The 22,330-nt window shown below is 40.3% G+C and overlaps 1 protein-coding gene across 4 annotated transcripts in view; it reads right to left on the bottom strand.

Moving 5' to 3' along the window:
* The window catches only part of fsd1l (fibronectin type III and SPRY domain containing 1-like), a 137,042-nt gene that overhangs the window by 8,935 nt on the left and 105,777 nt on the right, over positions 1–22,330 (bottom strand). For 2 of the 4 annotated variants that reach the window (XM_039759706.1, XM_039759710.1), the window contains one exon: positions 6,402–6,502. In XM_039759706.1, coding sequence (XP_039615640.1) covers positions 6,402–6,502 — 101 coding nt within the window. The remainder of the gene's footprint in view (positions 1–6,401; positions 6,503–22,330) is intronic. The other 2 variants (XM_039759709.1, XM_039759711.1) reach the window with 1 other exon arrangement.

The following is a 22,330-nucleotide window of genomic DNA, read 5'->3' as shown; positions in this document are numbered from 1 at the left end:
ATTCTGAGAACTGTGGGCAGGGTCTGCACCAGAGAAAATTCTGAAATTCTGAGGGGGGAGTCGACATTTTATTTGAAATGCAGCCATTGCAACTACCCAAGTGACACTTAACTTTCATTCTCAGTCTGGAAGTAGAAAGAACATCATTTCACCATAAACCGGCCACCATCAGGCGCTCCTCGCAAGATTTCTGTCCAAAGAATAATCAGAAGAGTCGTCCAAGAGTCAAGGACCACTCGCCAAGAGCTTCAGAAAGACCTGGAATGAGCAGGTCCAGTTGTTTCAAAGAAAACAAGAAGTAATGCACTCAACCCCCATGGCCTCTATGGACGATCACCATGCAAGACTCTACTGCTGAAGAAAAAGTACATTGAAGCTCGTTTCAAGTGTGCTGCACAACATTTGGACAGGCCAATGAAATCCTGAGAGAATAGAGTCTGGTCAGAGGAGACCAAAACTGAACTCTTTGGATGTCATTGCGCACACCAAGTTTGGAGGAGAAACAGCACTGCACATCATCACCCCAAAAACACCACAGCAACAGTGAAGTGTGGAGGTGGGAACATCATGGTGTGGGGCTGTCTGTCAGCATATGGTACTGGCAGACTTCACATAATTGAAGGAAGGAAGAATGGAGAAATGTAGCGGGACATTCTTGATAAGAATCTGCTGCCATCTACCAGGATGTTGAAGTTGAAACGAGGGGAGACATTTTAGCAAGAAACACACAGCCAAGGAAACTCTCAATTGGTTTCAGTGAAAGAACATACGGCTGCTAGAATGGCCCAGTCAATCACCTGACTTGAATCCCATTGAAAATCTGTGGAAAGAACCGAAGATCAGAGTTCATAGAAGAGGACCCCCGGAAACTTCAAGATTTGGAAGAATGGGCCAAAATCACACCTGAGCAATGCATGAAACTCGTTTCTCCATACAGGAGGCGTCTTGAAGCTGTCATTACCAACAAAGGCTTTTCTACTAAGGATGAAATACATTTCAGTAAGTGTGTTCAATACTTATTCCCTGGGTCATTACACTTTATTACACATAATTTATGGACATATTTGTTTAGATTTCTTTGTATGTGTGGATTACTTGGGTTGTTACCGACATCTGGTGAAAATTTCATGTCAATAAGCTCCATTAGAAAAATGTTTTCTAAGAAAAACATTGACATGCTCAATAGTTATTTTCCCTGGAGTATATACTGTATAATATATTTATATATTGTAGGTGCATGGATGGATGGACTGGTATCTTGACCAGGTTGCTTCCTTGCACATTTATCCTGGACCTCCTGTTTGAATACCAGAAGGGCATCATGGGAGTTATACTCCTGATGGATAGCCCTGTCTTAGGCAAGTAGGTCTACAGGGAACAACTGCTTTCACGTCATCACTTTTCAGGAGGCATGCAGCACATTTTCAATGAGCTGGAAGGGGACCAAGACATCTGTTGATGTCTGTAATGCTGACTGATGACGGAACATAAAGAAGGAAAAGAATGCAAAAATTGTGGGCAGGGTCTGCACCAGAGAAAATTCTGAAATTCTGAGGGGGAAGTCAACATTTTATTTGAAATGCAGCCATTGCAACTACCCAAGCGACACTTGACTTTCATTCTCAGTCCTGATCATCAGTGAAATAAACACTTCCTGGTAAAATCTGGTATTTTAAAAAATCACATTATTATTATTATTTATTATTATTATTATTATTACAGACGACCCCTGAAATTTGCGGAGGTTACGTTCCTAGAGCACCCTCGATTTGTGAAAAACCGCAAATTTTGGATGTGGTAAAAAAAATGCCTATTATTATAGTTTAAACCCTAAATATGCCACCAAAACACTTTAATTTCAGCTTAATATACAGTGGTGTGAAAAACTATTTGCCCCCTTCCTGATTTCTTATTCTTTTGCATGTTTGTCACACAAAATGTTTCTGATCATCAAACACATTTAACCATTAGTCAAATATAACACAAGTAAACACAAAATGCAGCTTTTAAATGATGGTTTTTATTATTTTATTATTATTTTTATTTTCAGGGAGAAAAAAATCCAAACCTACATGGCCCTGTGTGAAAAAGTAATTGCCCCCTTGTTAAAAATCACCTAACTGTGGTGTATCACACCTGAGTTCAATTTCCGTAGCCCCCCCCCAGGCCTGATTACTGCCACACCTGTTTCAGTCAAGAAATCACTTACAAAGGAGCTGCCTGACACAGAGAAGTAGACCAAAAGCACCTCAAAAGCTAGACATCATGCCAAGATCCAAAGAAATTCAGGAACAAATGAGAACAGAAGTAATTGAGATCTATCAGTCTGGTAAAGGTTATAAAGCCATTTCTAAAGCTTTGGGACTCCAGCGAACCACAGTGAGAGCCATTATCCACAAATGGCAAAAACATGGAACAGTGGTGAACCTTCCCAGGAGTGGCCGGCCGACCAAAATTACCCCAAGAGTGCAGAGACGACTCATCCGAGAGGTCACAAAAGACCCCAGGACAACGTCTAAAGAACTGCAGGCCTCACTTGCCTCAATTAAGGTCAGTGTTCACGACTCCACCATAAGAAAGAGACTGGGCAAAACGGCCTGCATGGCAGATTTCCAAGACACAAACCACTGTTAAGCAAAAAGAACATTAGGGCTCGTCTCAATTTTGCTAAGAATCATCTCAATGATTGGCAAGACTTTTGGGAAAATACCTTGTGGACTGATGAGACAAAAGTTGAACTTTTTGGAAGATAAATGTCCCGTTACATCTGGCGTAAAAGGAACACAGCATTTCAGAAAAAGAACATCATACCAACAGTAAAATATGGTGGTGGTAGTGTGATGGTCTGGGGTTGTTTTGCTGCTTCAGGACCTGGAAGGCTTGCTGTGATGGATGGAACCATGAATTCTACTGTCTACCAAAAATCCTGAAGGAGAATGTCCGGCCATCTGTTCGTCAACTCAAGCTGAAGCGATCTTGGGTGCTGCAACAGGACAATGACACAAAACACACCAGCAAATCCACCTCTGAATGGCTGAAGAAAAACAAAATGAAGACTTTGGAGTGGCCTAGTCAAAGTCCTGACCTGAATCCAATTGAGATGCTATGACCTGCATGACCTTAAAAAGGTGGTTCATGCTAGAAAACCCTCAAATAAAGCTGAATTACAACAATTCTGCAAAGATGAGTGGGCCAAAATTCCTCCAGAGCGCTGTAAAAGACTCATTGCAAGTTATCGCAAACGCTTGATTGCAGTTATTGCTGCTAAGGGTGGCCCAACCAGTTATTAGGTTCAGGGGGCAATTACTTTTTCACACAGGGCCATGTAGGTTTGGATTTTTTCTCCCTAAATAATAAAACCATCATTTAAAAACTGCATTTTGTGTTTACTTGTGTTATATTTGACTAATGGTTAAATGTGTTTGATGATCAGAAACATTTTGTGTGACAAACATGCAAAAGAATAAGAAATCAGGAAGGGGGCAAATAGTTTTTCACACCACTGTATTACCCTAAAAAAATGTAAAAGTAAACCGGTGTACTGTACAGTACTGTACAGCTATGTCTCCCACAGTGCTAGAATGTAAAATACTGATGTTACCCCTATATGTACTGGAATTCATGCAAGTGCGTTTTCTTTTGTATGCGCTGTCGTTTTCTGTGGTATAAGTAGGGTAAAAACGTAATAATTTTATTTTATTTAATAAAAATACAGTAAAATGTACGGGTACTTACCAATAATGAATGATATTGATTGAAAATGATGATGGATTAGCTGTGTAGTACGATGAAGGTATGTAATGAAGACAATGACTGCACGGCAAAGCAGAGGATTTACAGCTCCTCGGGTGGCTACTGTGGCATAACATTTTAGTTCCCGGAGCAAATCCAGTAGTTCAACCTTCTCCTGGACTGTCTTTAACTTCTTCCGGGGCTTCGGTTCATTGACAGAAGCCTTAGAAGATGCAGGGCGTTTGAGCACCATCTTAGCGCTTTAAGAAGAACAAAACGAAAAACACGAGAACACTCAGCGAAACATTCGAGGTAGCTACACACGGTAAACTGTTATGACACAGGAATGCTGGGTGCCATCTGCCGGAGAGGCGTCTCAGGGCAGCAGCAAGGAGAAATAAATAACGCTCTCAGATTGGCTTTTTTCACCATCCCAAGTTACCTTTTCTTCTACGGTTGCTTTGTGTTCTCTCTACAGTGCAGTATTACCACGAAAAAAGCCATAAAAAAATTGCGGAGAATATTATTATTAGTTAGGTACTAAGGAAAAATCCGCGAACGACTGAGGCCGTGAACTCTGAACCACGACTTTACGGGGGTCTAGTGTACAGTCGAGCCTTGACATACGACTGGCCTGACATGCAAACAACTTGATTTACAACCAATATTTTTGTTTTGATTTACGACCAACATCTTGCGTTACGACCCGAATGCGGTCACGTGTAAACAAACAGCCGAGAGCATTCGTAAGCATCAGTCGGAGCCCAGATACATGTGTTTGTGGATGTAATTTCAGTCAGTGCAGCGATTTATCTATATACATAATTCACTAAGACCATGGCAAGAAAAACACATAATTGCTAAGGAAGGAAGAGAAGGTAACGAAGATAAAGAAAGCGATTGTTAAGGGATGTTAGCTAGCGGGCTGGCGCGGCACATGATGATGTTATCAGGCTGAGTCAGCACCGGCTTGCTTTGGAGTGTCTTATTACAGCAGTTCACAACACGACCAGCTTTGAACTGAGTGCTCGACTACTGTCATTATTAACGTGAGAAACACAATCGAAACGAAGAAGGAAATTGTGCGGAAATATGAGAGTGGCGTTCGTGACCGGTCTCTCTAATATGTACAGCATGTCGACATCCACCATCTTGACAATTTTACAAAGAAAAGATTTGCATATGGAGGCTCCTTCTAAACAATAACCACCTTCCGTTTTATTCTCCTCTTTCTCCCTTCCTGCAGTCCAAAGATGTCAAATTAAATGGTGAGTACAGTGTGAAATTGTTGTTTCTGGTAGGCTACGCACTTTTCAGAACTTTGTGGTTAGTACATTAGAAAAATTATTGGTGTTTTGGTAAATTATGCACATTATACAACCCTTATTTATTATGAAAAGGTTAAGTAAGTGTTGCTGTGGGAGGTTCGGAATGCATTATGGGGATTTCCATTATTTCTTATGGGAAAAATAGTCTTGACTTACAACCAAGTTGAGTTACAACGAGCCCTCGTGAATGAATTGAGTTCATAAGTCAAGGGTCCACTGTATTATGTTTAAAATGTTTTAATCTAGTTGGAAGTGTTTCTTAAGGTTTTTATATGCACAGAAAGGTAACATATATACCATGTATTAAGAAAAACATTTGACTGATACTAAATAAGATCCGTATGTACAGTGGACCCCTAATTGTCCGTGCCCCCATTTACTGAAGTTCGGCATTATCTGAGGTGGGCCTGTAAGTTTATTTTTATAATTCATAAAAGCTTTGTCGTGAAGACTGCACTGAGCGCGCCAATACGATACTTTTACAACCTCGACCGCACCGAGCGAGCGCTCAAGGAGGCGGTGACTGTGGAAATGTGGGCGTGGCTCACTTACCCCTCCCTAGTCGCACTCCTCAGCTACCGTCAGTGTGTCGCCAGCGTTGGCCGTGTACACCTGCTCTGCTGCTTCCTTCACTTACAATTTTTTTGTCTATACGTGTCAAAGCGCTGTGCTGAACTGCGGGTGGGTGCGGCGAACTCGGGTTCTCCTGCTCTGAGGTGAGCACTTTGCGAGTTGAGCTAAATGGAGAGTTCCACCCATCAGCCACGCAGAGCCCGTCACTGACCACTGTGAGTAGTGCGCTCACCTGGTGACATCAGCTGGTCTGTCTTTCTGTGTCAGAACCCACCTTTTCCAGGCAGCATCACTAGTACAGCGGCCATTCTGTTTCATCTGTGCTCTCAAAGTAGCATCGGTCTAAATTACCTTGGATAATCGATGTTGTATTGTACCTGTTCCTACTTCTAGACAGACTTAGGAACGGCTGTCGTTCGTAACCTAGGGACTGCATGTATCGTGTATTTATTGTGTTAGTATAAGCATACCTGGGCGGCACAGTGGCGCAGTGGTAGCGCTGCTGCCTCGCAGTAAGGAGACTCGGGTTCGCTTCCCAGGTCCTCCCTGCGTGGAGTTTGCATGTTCTCCCCGTGTCTGCGTGGGTTTCCTCCCACAGTCCAAAGACGTGCAGGTTAGGTGGATTGGCGATCCTAAATTATCCCTAGTGTGTGCTTGGTGTGTGTTTGTGTGCCCTGCCCAGGGTTTGTTCCTGCCTTGTGCCCTGTGTTGGCTGGGATTGGCTCCAGGATACAGCGGGTTGGATAATGGATGGATGGATAAACTTACCTAACACTGTGTAGGACTCTCCGGTAAAGCGATCCCTGCTTCCTCTCACTGCTGGTGGCCTGCTGGTGACGGATGTTCTCTTTGGAGAGGGGGTCCCACTTCTGAAAGAACAGGCAACGTACAGCATTTGAAATAGAATGTCGCCATTGGTCACTTTACTTTACTTTGTGTTCCATTATATTACACTACAGATTCACATTTCTTTTTGGTGTAGGTGTGTCATGTTTGTTGGTATCATGTTATTATCACTACTCTCAGGAGACATGCAAGGAACAATTGACTTGTACTGAGTGCAAAAGACAATAAACCTGAACTTTAAAATAAGAAAACACTTCGAACAAAGGGATTGTGAGATTAAGTCCTGGGTTGTCTGAAACTGCAGCTGTGTATTGTTCATATTTTTCCACGTTAGAATTTATTGTGCCATCCATAATGTTTGGGACAAAGAGGAATTTTTTCCTTAACCCTTTAAACTCTGTTCATGTTCTGCTACTTCCACTGTTCTCTGGTATTTGTCACAATCTTTCTGGTCATACTGCCTGGCAAGAAAAGTGACAATTAGAAACAGTCAGAAAAAAGAAATGACCCAATGCCCAGTTAGCCCTGGAACAATTTCCCAAATGCTACAAATTATTAAAAATATTCAAACACCTATGAGAATGTCAAACTATTTGCAGTTCTCGAGGTCTGAGTTACTCTCATTTTACCTGCCACTATTCCTTGTTCTCCTATCCAGGCCAAGGGGATGGATGGATGGATGGATGGATAGATAGATAGATAGATAGATAGATAGATAGATAGATAGATAGATAGATAGATAGATAGATAGATAGATAGATAGATAGATAGATAGGAAAGACACTATATGATAGATAGATAGATAGATAGATAGATAGAAAGCACTATATGATAGATAGATAGATAGATAGATAGATAGATAGATAGATAGATAGATACGAATAGCATTATAGATAGATAGATAGATAGATAGATAGATAGATAGATAGATAGATAGATAGATAGATGTTCATTTCTGTTGGGTAGTACCAGATTATGTCTCTGCTTGGTGGGGCTGCCAACTGGGACCCTTAGCTGTTTTGTCATGTGGTGGGTGCTCCCCACCCTGACCTGACTGCAACTTTTGGCCCTCTAGACTCAAAAAAACCCTAATTTTAGGTTATGGTAACGGGGATTATGGAAGAGAAGTGAAGAAGAGAGTGCAGGCAGGGTGGAGTGGGTGGAGAAGAGTGTCAGGAGTGATTTGTGACAGACGGGTATCAGCAAGAGTGACAGGGAAGGTCTACAGGACGGTAATGAGACCAGCTGTGTTATATGGGCTGGAGACAGTGGCACAGGAGTCAGAGCTGGAGGTGGCAGAGTTAAAGATGTTAAGATTTGCATTGGGTGAGATGAGGATGGACGAATGAGGACATTAGAGGGTCAGTTTAGGTTGGACAGTTTGGAGACAAAGTCAGAGAGGTGAGATTGTGTTGTTTTGGACATGTGCAGAGGAGAGATGCTGGGTATATTGGGAGAAGGGTGCTAAGGATAGAGCTGACAGGGAAGAGGAAAAGAGGAAGGCCTAAGAGAAAGTTTATGGATGTGGTGAGAGAGGACATGCAGGTGATGGGTGTGACAGAGCAAAATGACAAGGACAGGAAGATATGGAATAAGATGATCCACTTATAGAAGAAGAAGAAGAAGAAGATTTTGTGCAGGATGACAGCCTTATGTTAAAGAGTAAGCTAATAGGTGTCTGCACCAAAAATGATCAGAGGAGCTTGAAGTTGTGCAGGCCGCATCAACTGAGTAAAACCAATGGGTGTCAACAGTGAAAATGATCAGAAGAAGATGCATGTTGTGCATCGCATATCAATCTACCCCAGGGATTCACCCCCAATGGGATAAGAGCAGTCAAAGTTACTCCTTTTCACGAAACTTGGAAAATATGAGAATCGCTAATATCGGAATATGGAGTTTCATTTATACTTTTTTGATGTCGCTGATCACGATTATGACCATTTTTTTGATATTTGATTCTTCACCAGTGGTGCTAGCTCTCTAAGAGACACTCCCAGAAGGTTGAAAATGAGGTATTTTAAATGTAAGCATGTGAAGCGTCATTTTTTAATAATTTTGTGGCCGGTGATACAAATATGAGGTCATTTTTGATCCTTTATTAGGGGGGTTAGCTCTCTATGGACCTATCAGAGGGTGACACCTGAAAAATTTCTATTACAATGAAAAACACTGAAACAGAAAAACAGATTACAGTATAATATTTCAATTGTTTTGACTCGACTACTCTTGTTTATTATGTACTTCTACCTCATGAAGTAAATCACTGGATGTCTTATGAACACCGCGCATCAGGACGTCTTATGCAAATTCAGACGTCATCTGAATGATTGACATGTAGCCACGCCTCTTTGGGCTCCACCCATGAAATACAAGCAGCATGACCACAAATTCTCATACATCTTATTATTGGTAAAAATTCAACAGAATTTCATTACAAACATTAACTTCTTTTATCAGTTCAATCCATTATATGCATTTCTGCACTGAATAAACGGAATTCATTGTTCTTGTGGCAGCTTAAATGTCCTTTCTGTTCTCACAATGGAGGAATGGCAGCTGAACTGACAAGAGCGTGCCATCCACTGAAATATCAGACTACACTAACAATAACCCTGAACAGCAAAATAAGCAGGTGCCCTTCGTAAGGGGATACTCTTCAAACAAGTGGGAAAGCATCCAGGAGAAAAATATGACTTAGAGTGTTTGAAAAGGGCCATCATGGCATAAAGGCCTGCACCTGCAGCGGAAACACTGGAACAGCAAAGTGAGCTTACCACACGTACAGAGGTGAAGAGGTCGAACACGGGCTGAACACGGAACTGCTTGAATTAAAGGGACTAATAAAATGTTCATAGCTTTAAAGTTAATTTCATGTTTCTAATTTCCAAGTTTCTATCCTCTCATCTTTCCTCCGAATGTCTTCCTTTTGGACCTACAAGTGGATTCACAAAATCTTCAGAACAAGTCCAAGTACAAGTCCAAGGAGGTTATGCTCAACCTTTATAATGCACTGGTGAGGCCTCATCTTGAGTACTGTGTGCAGTTTTAGTCTCCAGGCTACAAAAAGGACATAGCAGCACTAGAAAAGGTCCAGAGAAGAGCGACTTGGCTGATTCCAGGTCTACAGGGGTTGAATTATGAGGAAAGATTAAAAGAGCTGGGCCTTTACAGTTTATGCAAAAGAAGATTAAGAGGTGACATGATTGAAGTGTTTAAAATTATGAAGGGAATTAGTCCAGTGGATCGAGACTTGTATTTTAAAATGAGCTCATCAAGAACACGGGGACACAGTTGGAAACTTGTTAAGGGTAAATTTCGCACAAACATTAGGAAGTTTTTCTTTACACAAAGAACGATAGACACTTGGAATAAGTTACCAAGTAGTGTGGTAGACAGTAAGACGTTAGGGACTTTCAAAACTCGACTTGATGTTTTCTTGGAGGAAGCAAGTGAATAGGACTGGCGAGCTTTGTTGGGCTGAATGGCCTGTTCTCGTCTAGATTGTTCTAATTGTTCTAATTGTTCTAATTGTTCTAACCCCCACCTTCTGTGTATTTTATTGTGTCGTAAGTTTCATGTTACTGTGTTTTTACCCTTCAGCCTACACTCACTAAACCATAACGGTAAAGTGAAAACAAATCGTCGGAATGGCTCTCAAAAGTATTAAAAATCACAAATTGAATTCTCTCAAATTGATGAAAGAATAAAAAAATATTGTACATGTTATGTTATGTGAATTGCAACATAATAATAATGAAAATTATCAAAAGGCTTTATCAAAGTTAAAACCACAACAGTCAATTATGACTCTTAACAAAATCCATAAAATAGGAATAATAAGCATACATGCAGTCAATAGGTAGATATAAATGTAACTATAGATAGATAGATACAGTGGTGTGAAAAACTATTTACCCCCTTCCTGATTTCTTATTCTTTTGCATGTTTGTCACACAAAATGTTTCTGATCATCAAACACATTTAACCATTAGTCAAATATAACACAAGTAAACACAAAATGCAGTTTTTAAATGATGGTTTTATTATTTAGGAGAAAAAAATCCAAACCTATATGGCCCTGTGTGAAAAAGTAATTGCCCCTTGTTAAAACATAACCTAACTGTGGTGTATCACACCTGAGTTCAATTTCCGTAGCCACCCCCAGGCCTGATTACTGCCACACCTTTTCAATCAAGAAATCACTTAAACAGGAGCTGCCTGACACAGAGAAGTAGACCAAAAGCACCTCAAAAGCTAGACATCATGCCAAGATCCAAAGAAATTCAGGAACAAATGAGAACAGAAGTCATTGAGATCTATCAGTCTGGTAAAGGTTATAAAGCCATTTCTAAAGCTTTGGGACTCCAGCGAACCACAGTGAGAGCCATTATCCACAAATGGCAAAAACATGGAACAGTGGTGAACCTTCCCAGGAGTGGCCGGCCGACCAAAATTACCCCAAGAGTGCAGAGACGACTCATCCGAGAGGTCACAAAAGACCCCAGGACAATGTCTAAAGAACTGCAGGCCTCACTTGCCTCAATTAAGGTCAGTGTTCACGACTCCACCATAAGAAAGAGACTGGGCAAAAACGGCCTGCATGGCAGATTTCCAAGACGCAAACCACTGTTAGGCAAAAATAACATTAGGGCTCGTCTCAATTTTGCTAAGAAACATCTCAATGATTGCGAAGACTTTTGGGAAAATACCTTGTGGACTGATGAGACAAAAGTTGAACTTTTGGAAGGCAAATGTCCCTACATCTGGCGTAAAAGGAACACAGCATTTCAGAAAAGAACATCATACCAACAGTAAAATATGGTGGTAGTAGTGTGATGGTCTGGGGTTGTTTTGCTGCTTCAGGACCTGGAAGGCTTGCTGTGATAGATGGAACCATGAATTCTACTGTCTACCAAAAAGTCCTGAAGGAGAATGTCCGGCCATCTGTTCGTCAACTCAAGCTGAAGCGATCTTGGGTGCTGCAACAGGACAATGACCCAAAACACACCAGCAAATCCACCTCTGAATGGCTGAAGAAAAACAAAATGAAGACTTTGGAGTGGCCTAGTCAAAGTCCTGACCTGAATCCAATTGAGATGCTATGGCATGACCTTAAAAGGCGGTTCATGCTAGAAAACCCTCAAATAAAGCTGAATTACAACAATTCTGCAAAGATGAGTGGGCCAAAATTCCTCCAGAGCGCTGTAAAAGACTCATTGCAAGTTATCGCAAACGCTTGATTGCAGTTATTGCTGCTAAGGGTGGCCCAACCAGTTATTAGGTTCAGGGGGCAATTACTTTTTCACACAGGGCCATGTAGGCTTGGATTTTTTCTCCCTAAATAATAAAACCATCATTTAAAAACTGCATTTTGTGTTTACTTGTGTTATATTTGACTAATGGTTAAATGTGTTTGATGATCAGAAACATTTTGTGTGACAAACATGCAAAAGAATAAGAAATCAGGAAGGGGGCAAATAGTTTTTCACACCACTGTAGATAGATAGATAGATAGATAGATAGATAGATAGATAGATAGATAAGGCACTATATAATAGATAGATAGATAGATAGATAGATAGATAGATAGATAGATAGATAGATAGATAGATAGATAGATAGATAGATAGATAGATAGATAGATAGATAGATAGATAGGTAGATAGATAGAAAGCACTATATGATAGATAGATAGATAGATAGATAGATAGATAGATAGATAGGCACTATATAATTTTTACTCACCAGGGGCAAAAACGATTGCAAGCATGGAAAAAAAAGTAAAAAAAAAGCCACATATAAAAGCATTAGTGCAAAAACTTGAAATTTAACAGCAATATTTTTTCATCACTCCAAACTATGCATCTAAATGCATTCAAATTTCCCACACATTTCGTCTGAATCAGAGGTAAAGGCCAAACTGACAAACCGAGTAAACCAGAAGTTATTCTCTAATATCATACATGTGGCCATTTATAAACACAACAGGCAGGACTTTCAATCAGTTCTGTCAAACAATGTGACACGTAATGCAGAAGCCCCCTTGATCATCAGACCTTCTCGTATCGTTTCTGGTGAGATGGCGATTGCTGTTTATTTGGCTGTTGTTCAACATGGTCAAACTTTTGAGGGATTAAAAGTTAAGTTCAGTGTTTTACAAGTCAAGGTTATTGATTAAGAATCATGTTATATATTATAAAAAGTGCCACACAAAATTGTGTTCTGGAGTGAAGCATTTTTTATTAATTTTAAAAATACTTTGACTGTTCATGGTGCTTAGAATGGGACTAATGGGTGCACAAGTCCATAGGTAAACAAATACGTCCATTATTCAAGGTAAACACGTTACTCAGTATTGAACCGCGTCTTGACACTGCATAGCTTTTGCAAACCTTGGTATATCCATGTTGTTTGAAGAAGGTAGAAATTGAACAAAGCAACACCACTGTTGAGAGACTGAGCCATTTTGAAAGGAGACTGTGCACTTTACTCTCTTGCTCAATTTTTTTCCACAGCATCACCCAGGGCCAGGGATGTGGATTTACCTCAGAAATTCATCACCAAGTGCTGCTATTGATAATAAATGTTAATGCCCTGATGTCAGTTGTCTCTGTTCTGTCAACAACTCACCAATAACAACTAAAAAGGCACACTTATGATCGCTTATATTTTTTCACTTTATGGATGGTCACTTCATTATCAGCAGCCAGTGGCAGTCAAAGCCGATATGGAGCCCTAGTTAGGGTGGGGATGTGCGCCCCTTTAGTTACCAAAACAATGGCCCTCAGTGTCCATAGTGTTGTTGAAGGCAAAAACATCCAGAGAGTGCGCCACTTGAGTTACGTAAATGGCACCTCTTGGTGTCCATTGCTGGCTTTCAGTATTATTGGTCTTTGAGGACCTGGTGGATGGGGGAGTGTCCCCCTCGGTGTCCATAGTGCGCACACCTGCTTAACTTACCATATTGGTACACCTTGTTGTCCACACTATGGATGCAATGTAATGGTATGTAGCATGTGGCGCTTGAGTTACATAGGCAGTGCCCCTTGCTGTCCAGAGCACACACCCCCTAACTATCATAAATGGCGTCAGTTGAGTGTTGGTACTCATAACCAAACTGTAGTAACCTGTCTGTTATTACAAGCCATGGCAGAACATAATTGTTGAAGAAACAGAAGTGCAGAAAGAAATTACTTAAATTTCCCTCGTGATCAATAATGTATCTATCTATCTATCTATCTATCTATCTATCTATTATATAGTGCCTTTCACATCTATCTATCTATCTATCTATCTACTGTATCTATCTATCTATCTATCTATCTATTATATAGTGCCTTTCACATCTATCTATCTATCTATCTATCTATCTATCTATCTATCTATCTATCTATCTATTATATAGTGCCTTTCACATCTATCTATCTATTAAATAGTGCGTTTCCTATCTATCTATCTATCTATCTATTATATAGTGCGTTTCCTATCTATCTATCTATTTATTATATAGTGCCTTTCACATCTATCTATCTATCTATTATATAGTGCGTTTCCTATCTATCTATCTATCTATCTATCTATCTATCTATCTATCTATCTATCTATCTATCTATCTATTATATAGTGCCTTTCACATCTATCTATCTATTATATAGTGCGTGTCCTATCTATCTATCTATCTATCTATCTAAATGTCAGACTATAAGTAGAATAAAGTTTGGCACTCGGGGCTTGTCGCATTGTCGTACCTACGACGATTGCTCTGAGCAGACTGAGCAGACAAGTGAAAAAGAAATGGATTTTTACCTTAAGAAAAATAGTTCTAAGAATTTGTGTCAAAATAATTATTTCTAGTTTTTCTTTTGATATCACAAACATGCCTCAAAAATGTGGAGGGCAAGTTTTCTTAAATTAAAATCTTTACTGCTTCAAAGTCGACACATTTAGTAAGTTTAAAGGCTTTTGTTGTCGCGTTTGGACCCCTGCCCCACGACTTCCATTTTAAGGCACAATAACAGGCTGTTTCATTTATTTAAATTTGTAAGAAACGCTTCACTTTAGAATAAAATGTCATGTGCCAATTTAAATATATATTTATACCATGATTATGAAGAAATAACTTAGACTTGAAAAATACCCAACTTATCCTTAAAGCACCATGGCCAGTAGGTGCAGAGTTGGCTGGCATTTCCCTGTGTGACACTGCCACCCCAAAAACAGCAGCAGCAGTTCTGTGTTTTGCCACACACACTCCTTGTGCTTGACCACCAAAGTGAAGACATCTCCACGCTCATCCCACTCGCCGTAGTCATGGACTAACAGAGGCAGCTCAGGCCTTCAGCTTAGCGTTTCTTGAACATGCAAATTTAAAAAAGCGCCAGCCCTTGAAAAATAACCTAAACTGACTGGCGAGACACTTTTATTTTTTTACAGTTTTGTGTATTTAGAAGATTTTGAATTTGCAGTTCATCCAGCAATCTCAGGAATAAGGTCAGTTGATCAAGAGTTTAATGACATACAGTCATATGAAAAAGTTTGTGAACCCCTCTCAGCCTGCATAATAACTGACTCTCCTTTCAACAAACAAGATAACAGTGGCTTGTCTTTCATTTCATAGGAACATCTGAGTACTGCGGTGTTTTCTGAACAAAGATTTTTAGTGACGCGGTATTTTGTTGTATGAAATTAAATCAAATGTGAAAAACTGGCTGTGCACAAATGTGTGTCCCCTTGTCATTGTGCTGATCTGAATGCCTGTCACTGCTCAGTGCTGATTACTTGGTTGAATGAGCTCGTCAAGCCTTGAACTTCATAGACAGGAGTGTCCAGTCATGAGTGGTCAAAGGTATTTAAGGTGGTCAATTACAAGTTGTGCTTCCTTCCCTTTGATTCTCCTCTGAAGAGTGACAGACAGCATGGGATCCTCAAAGCAACTCTCCAAAGATCTGAAAACAAAGATTGTTGAGTCTCCTGGTTTAGGGGAAGGCGACAAAAAGCCACCTCAGAGGTTTAAACTGTCAGTTACAAGTGTAAGGAATGGAATCAGGAAATGGAAGGCCACAGGCACAGTTGATGTTAAACCAACCCAGCAGGTCTGGCAGGCCAAGAAAAATACAGGAGCGGCATATGAAGAGGCAGGATTGTGAGAATGGTGACAGACAACCCACAGATCACCTCCAAAGACCTGCAAGAACATCTCGCTGCAGATGGTGTATCTGTACATCGTTCTACAATTCAACGCAATTTGCACAAAGAACATCTGTATGGCAGTGTGATGAGAAAGAAACCCTTTCTGCACTCGCGCCACACACAGAGTCGCTTGTTGTATGCCAATGCTCATTTAGACAAGCCAGATTCATTTTGGAACAAAGTGCTTTGGACTGATGAGACAAAATGGAGTTATTTGGTCAGAACAAAAAGTGCTTTGCATGGCGGAAGAAGAACACCGCATTCCAAGAAAAACACCTGTGGCCTCATGTATAACACCGTGCGTAGAATTATAACATGGCGTAAGCACAAAATCCGAAATGTGCTTACGCACAGAAAAATCCAGATGCAGGAATCTGTGCGTACTCCAACTTCCACGTTCTTCCGCTACATAAATCCCGATCAGCGTGAAAACTAACACTCGTGCACGCGCTTTATGTAACGCCCCAACTCCTCCCAGAATTACACCTCTTTGAATATGCAAATCAATATAAATTGCTCTTAAGCTCAGCCTTCTGTAAAAAGACAATGGGAAAAGCACGGGGGAAAATATAAGAATTTCAGCGAATACCAAGTGGAGGCAAAGGAAAAACATACAATTTGTTCAAATAAACCGTGATATAATCAACAAAATGAAGTTGATCGAGTGGCATAGCGTGTTGGAGAAACTTGAAAGCTCACATTCACAAAATTGCACAATGCCGGAAATAAAAAAGAAGTCACATATCAAAGTCACCGTGAAAAGGAGAGTCGTGGCCCACCGTCTGAGTGTCATATGAAAGCTTATTAGGGTACAGAGAAAAAAAAAGGATGAAAAGCACGAAATGTCAACTTCAATCTCGACATTTCCACTTTAATCACGCAGTTTATTTTGTCATTAAAGTAGAACATCATAAACTTCATCTTAAAATCGTTTAATTAACCAGTTTCTCAAATCACATCGTAATTAAAGTAGCACGTTAAATGCTTTGTGTTGTATTTGATCTTCTATGTGCTCTATGTGTGTGAATCACTACTTGCTTCTTAAACCGGCTCTCTTCTCTTCCATTACATTCGTGATATTACAGCTCTCTGAATAACTAAAATACTGAGATGTATACGTGATATCATTTTCATGATGATAAGAGTTAAAGCACATTATTAAACATGGGGACACGGTGGCGCAGTGATTGTGTGAGACCTTCGATGAAATAATTTATTGCAGCAGTACTCAGGGGCGGCTCTAGGCTTGTGGTGGCCCTGGGCAGAGGAAGAATCGGTGGCTCCTCCGCCCGCCAATGTCAGTAAGGCAGCTTATACACGGTGGATGGCCACGTCCGTTGCGGACACTGCATAGCCGCCTCGTGCTCATGACACAAGCATTTAACTTTTGCCGAAATTTGTCGCTGCGTTTTTAGCTGTGTTGTTATTTTCTCTTTCTGTTTTATATTCAATATATATTGCCGTCATCATATGTAAATACGCGCTTTATAAAGTGGCTCAGGTTGTGTAATATTATAACTGTAGTGCAAGTTTACAGTGAGGTGATTGTACTTATAAGTACAAACCGTTCTACAAGGAGCAATTGATTGAGTGCATTTAAAGTTCTTGGGATGAAACTGTTTCTGAACCGCGAGGTCCGTACAGGAAAGGCTTTGAAACGTTTTGCCGTGGCTGAGACAGCGTGTCCTTGAAGCTGTATACTGATAATTCTCTTTACTATCAGCTGCTGCTGTGATTCACACTCACATACAGTGATATAAATACTCCGAGTGGTGCAGTGAGAGTAATATGGAAAAAGATGATCCGCTGTGGCAACTCCTAACGGGAGGAGCTGAAAGAAGAAGAAGGAGAAGTAAGAGTAACAACGCTAAAGCAGTTATGGTATTTGGAATACTATGGCTGTTCCCTGGACCATTATATTGTTACAAGTTAATTACAATCAGATGCGTTACACTAATAAACAATATGCGGTCAGTTTCAGTGTATTTATAAAGCCGCGTCATGAAAATAATGAGTAATCACACAGGAACAGTAGCACTGCTTTGACGCTGGGTGCCGCCAGTCTGCAAAACCGAGCGGAGAACTTGCGTACAACAAGGCATGAGGTACCGTGGAAAAGTGCATGGCTTTACGCCAAGTGTTGGTTTTGTACATCGCGATTTGAACGTGGAAAAATTCTTACGCAACATTTCTGTGCGTACGCACCGTTTATACATGAGGCCCCTGCTACCTCCTGTCAGATTTGGTGGAGGTCCCATCATGCTGTGGGGCTGTGTGGCTAGTTCAGGGACTTGGGCCCTTGTTAAAGTCGAGGGTCGGATGAATTCAACTCAATATCAACAGATTCTTCAGGATAATGTTCAAACATCAGTCACAAAGTTGAAGTTACGTAGCGGTTGGATATTCCAACAAGACGATGACCCAAAACACAGTTCGAAATCTACAAAGGCATTCATGCAGAGGGAGAAGTCCAATGTTCTGGAATGTCCGTCACAGTCCACTGACTTGAATATCATCGGAAATCTATGGGATGATTTGAAGCAGGCTGTCCATGCTCAGCAGCCACCAAATTGAACTGAAATGGAGAGATTTTCTATGGAAGAATAGACAACAATACCTCCATCCAGAGTCCAGACACTCATCACAGGCTATAGGAGGACAGCGTCTGGAGGCTCAAAGGAGCAAAAGGAGGCTCAACTAAGCATTGATGTCATATCTCTGTTGAGGTGCCCACATTTATGCACCTGCCTAATTTTGTTATGATGCATATTAGATATTTTCTGTTAATCCAATAAACTTAATGTCACTGCTGAAATACTTCTGCGTCCATAAGGCATGTCGTATATTAAAAGGAAGTTGCTACTTTAAAAGTTCAGTCAATGAGAAACAAAAATCCAAAGAATTAAGAGGGGTTCCCAAACTTTTTCATAGGACTGTAAAAAGTAATAAGAGGAGGTGAAAAGTTCAAATCACCTGGCACTTGAGAGTTAGACATTCTTAAAATAGTTGCACCCAAGACTTCTGGAGATGTTACTTGGGTCGTCCTTTAAGAGCTGGATTTAGTACAGTTTGATGTGTTCTGAAACTGTTCTGTATAATTGGCCACAATGTATAATATTTGTTCACTGCAAACCAAACATGTCTTTTTTACCCAGGATTCATTAAAATGTTCACAATAATCTGCAGTTTCTTTGTCTTTATAGGCATATTTTGAGATACTTCAAATAAGCCAGTCTCCTGTATGTTCAGTATGTTCATAAAGTCCTCAGACCCCTTCACTGCTTTCACATTTTAGATATATACATTTTTTGGATAGGGATATAAGTAACATGCTGGTTAAGTTAGCAGATGATACCATGCTAGATAATGGAGAATAATTGAGATAATCAAGAGATATTGTGAATTTCCCCTTGGGATTAATAAAGTATCTATCTATCTATCTATCTATCTATCTATCTATCTATCTATCTATCTATCTATCTATCTATCTATCTATCTCTATCTAATCCTGCCAACTACACCATTCTATCTATCTATTATATAGCGCCTTTCATATCTATCTATCTATCTATCTTTAATATAGTACCTTTCACATCTCTCTATCTATCAATAATATAGTGCCTTTCACATCTCTCTATCAATAATATAGTGCCTTTCACATCTATCTATCTATCTATCTATCTATTTATAATATAGTGCCTTTCACATCTCTCTATCTATCAATAATATAGTGCCTTTCACATCTATCTATCTAAAATATAGTACCTTTCACATCTCTCTATCTATCTATCAATAATATAGTGCCTTTCACATCTATCTATCTATCTATCTATCTATTTATAATATAGTGCCTTTCACATCTATCTATCTATCTATCTATCTATCTATCTATCTAATATAGTGCCTTTCACATCTATCTATCTATCTATCAATAATATAGTGCCTTTCACATCTATCTATCTATCTATAATATAGTGCCTTTAATATCTATCTATCTATCTATCTATCTATCTATCTATCTATCTAGATCAGGGGTTCCCAAACTTTTTAGCTCACGACCCCCAAAATAACCGTGCCAGTGACTCGTGACCCCCACTATCCTCGGAAGTGGTTAAAATATACAAATGTTGCGCGCAACGGTGCACATGCGCCAATAGGCCTATCCAAACATGAGCATGACAACACGAAAGAACACAATGGTCTAACAACCATATAATTTGTTTTAATAGTAATTTACTCATTTGTTTATGGATGTCCTCTTTATGCACACTCCGGTGTCTTTCCGTACCTGAGGACGATGGGCTTTCTGATGGTGGTGCTTCTCCGCTTTCCTCCGCTGGCCTATCTGCTTTGTCATTGGTCGATATTAACCAACGTTTCATTTCAACAAAAATAATATCCTAAGCATAAAGCGATGAAAATGACCTACACGTTACGTGCACATGTCGGAATGTTTAACATGGTGCTATAAATTGATCTGCTGCAACTGACGCCATTGATGTGGCGTTAAACTGTCGTAATCACCTCAGGGGTCGCGATCGAACAGAAAGAAATTTGAAAGGCTGATGGCTTTTTAATTTGCATGTTTTTTTACAAAGTAACTATTAACTACTAGTTTTTATCTTTTGTTAGTTATGGATGAAATCTTATTTCTAAAAAATTTAATTAATTTCTAAAAAGTTTATAAAAAGTATTTGATTTCTTGGAAATCATCTCGCGACCCCACCAATGTCTCACGACCCCGCAGAGGGTCGCGACCCCTACTTTGGGAACCACTGATGTAAATAATCGAGAATCTATTGAATTATCATAGAGGGACATGGACAGCAAACAGGCTTAGACAGATTTGTGGATGGTAAAATTTAATGTCAGTAAATGTAAAGAATTACAAGTAGGAAGTAAAAATGTGAGGTTCAACTACACGATGGGAGGTCTGAAATTGAAAATTCACCTCATTAGAAGGATTTAGGAGTCATCATGGACTCAACACTATCAACTGTCAGATAGCCATTAAGAAGGCTAGCAGAATGACAAGTTATATAGCACCTTGATGTGCGGAGTACAAGTCACAGGAGGTTCTGCTCAAGCTTTATAACTCACTGGTGAGACCTCATCTAGAGTCCTGGGTGCAGTTTGGGTCGCCAGGCTACAAAAAGGACATAACAGCACTAGAGAAGGTCCAGAGGAGAGCAACAAGGCTGATTCAGGGCTACAGGGGATGAGTTAGGAGGAACAGTCTTTTCAGTTTAGGCTAAAGGAGATTAAAAGGAGGCGTGATTGAAGTGTTTAAAATTATGAAGGGAAATTAGTCAGTGGATCAAGACGGTGACTTTCAAATGAGTTCAAAAAGAACATTGGGACACAGTTGGAAAGTTATGAAGGGTAAATTTAACAAAAACATTCTAAAGTTTTTCTCATACAGAGAGACATAGGCACATGGAATAAGTGACCAAGCAGTTTGGTGGACAGTATGAGTTTAGGGACTTTCAGAACTCAACTTGATGTTATTTTGAAAGAATTAAGTGGACAGGACTGGCAAGCTTTGTTGGCTCAATGGCCTGTCCTCGTCCAGATTGTTCTAATGCTATTAATGATCCTTAATCCTTCCTTCCATTGTGTTATTTTAATGTTACTTGAGATCTCTAGACCTCAGACTGGGCCAAAGGTTCAAATTCAAACCAGACAATAACCCTCAGCACAAAGCAAAGGCAACACCAGAAGGGCTTATAGTCCACTCTGGCAACGTTGCAGAGTGGCCCTACCAGAGTCCAGACTTGAACCCAACAGAGCATCTCTGGAAAGACCTTAAGATACCCGTCCACCAACGGTCTCCATCCAACCTGACAGAGTTTGAGAGGATGTGCAGAGAAGATGGGCCACAAATTCTCATGTGTGAAGCTTGCTGCATCAAACTCAAGGAAACTCCAGGATGGAATAGCTGCCAAAGGAGCTTCAACTAAAGTAGGTGCTGAGTAAAGGGTCTGAAGTATTTGTGGCAATGGGAAATTTCAGCTTTTCATTTTTATTTAATGTGATAAAATTTCTAAAACCCTGTTTTTGCTTTGTTCATTCTGAGGTTCACCTTTTGGGCTCATCCGAGATAAGTAGTACTAACTCCGGGACACAAGGTGGGCAGCTGTCACAAGTGGTATGATCTCATTTTTCTCCCACAGCCCTGGGAAACCGCCCACCAAGGACATGTGACTCCGCCCCTTTCATTTCCTTAACTATAAAGCATGAGTCTCCTTACTCTGAGAAACCACCCATTGATGGCAACTGACTCCACCCTTACTTTCCTTTCACTATAAAGCATGAGTCGTGTCATTCTGAGAAACCACCCATTGATGGCAACTGACTATGCTCCTTCCTTTACTTTCCTTTTACTATAAAGCATGAGTCTCCTTACTCTGAGAAACCACCCACTGATGGCAACTGACTCCACCCCTTCATTCCCTTCACTATAAAGCATGAGTCGTGTCATTCTGAGTAACCACCCATTGATGGCAACTGACTCCGCCCCTTACTTTCCTTTTACTATAAAGCATGAGTCATCTCATTCTGAAAAATCACCCGCTGAGGGGAACTGACTATGCTCCTTCCTTTCCTTTCACTATAAGGCATGAGTCTCCTTACTCTGAGAAACCACCTACTGATGGCAA

The sequence above is a fragment of the Polypterus senegalus genome, chromosome 7 (assembly GCF_016835505.1).
Source record: "Polypterus senegalus isolate Bchr_013 chromosome 7, ASM1683550v1, whole genome shotgun sequence".
NCBI classification, from domain to species: Eukaryota; Metazoa; Chordata; class Cladistia; order Polypteriformes; family Polypteridae; genus Polypterus; species Polypterus senegalus.
This window is presented reverse-complemented; position numbering and strand designations above follow the sequence as displayed.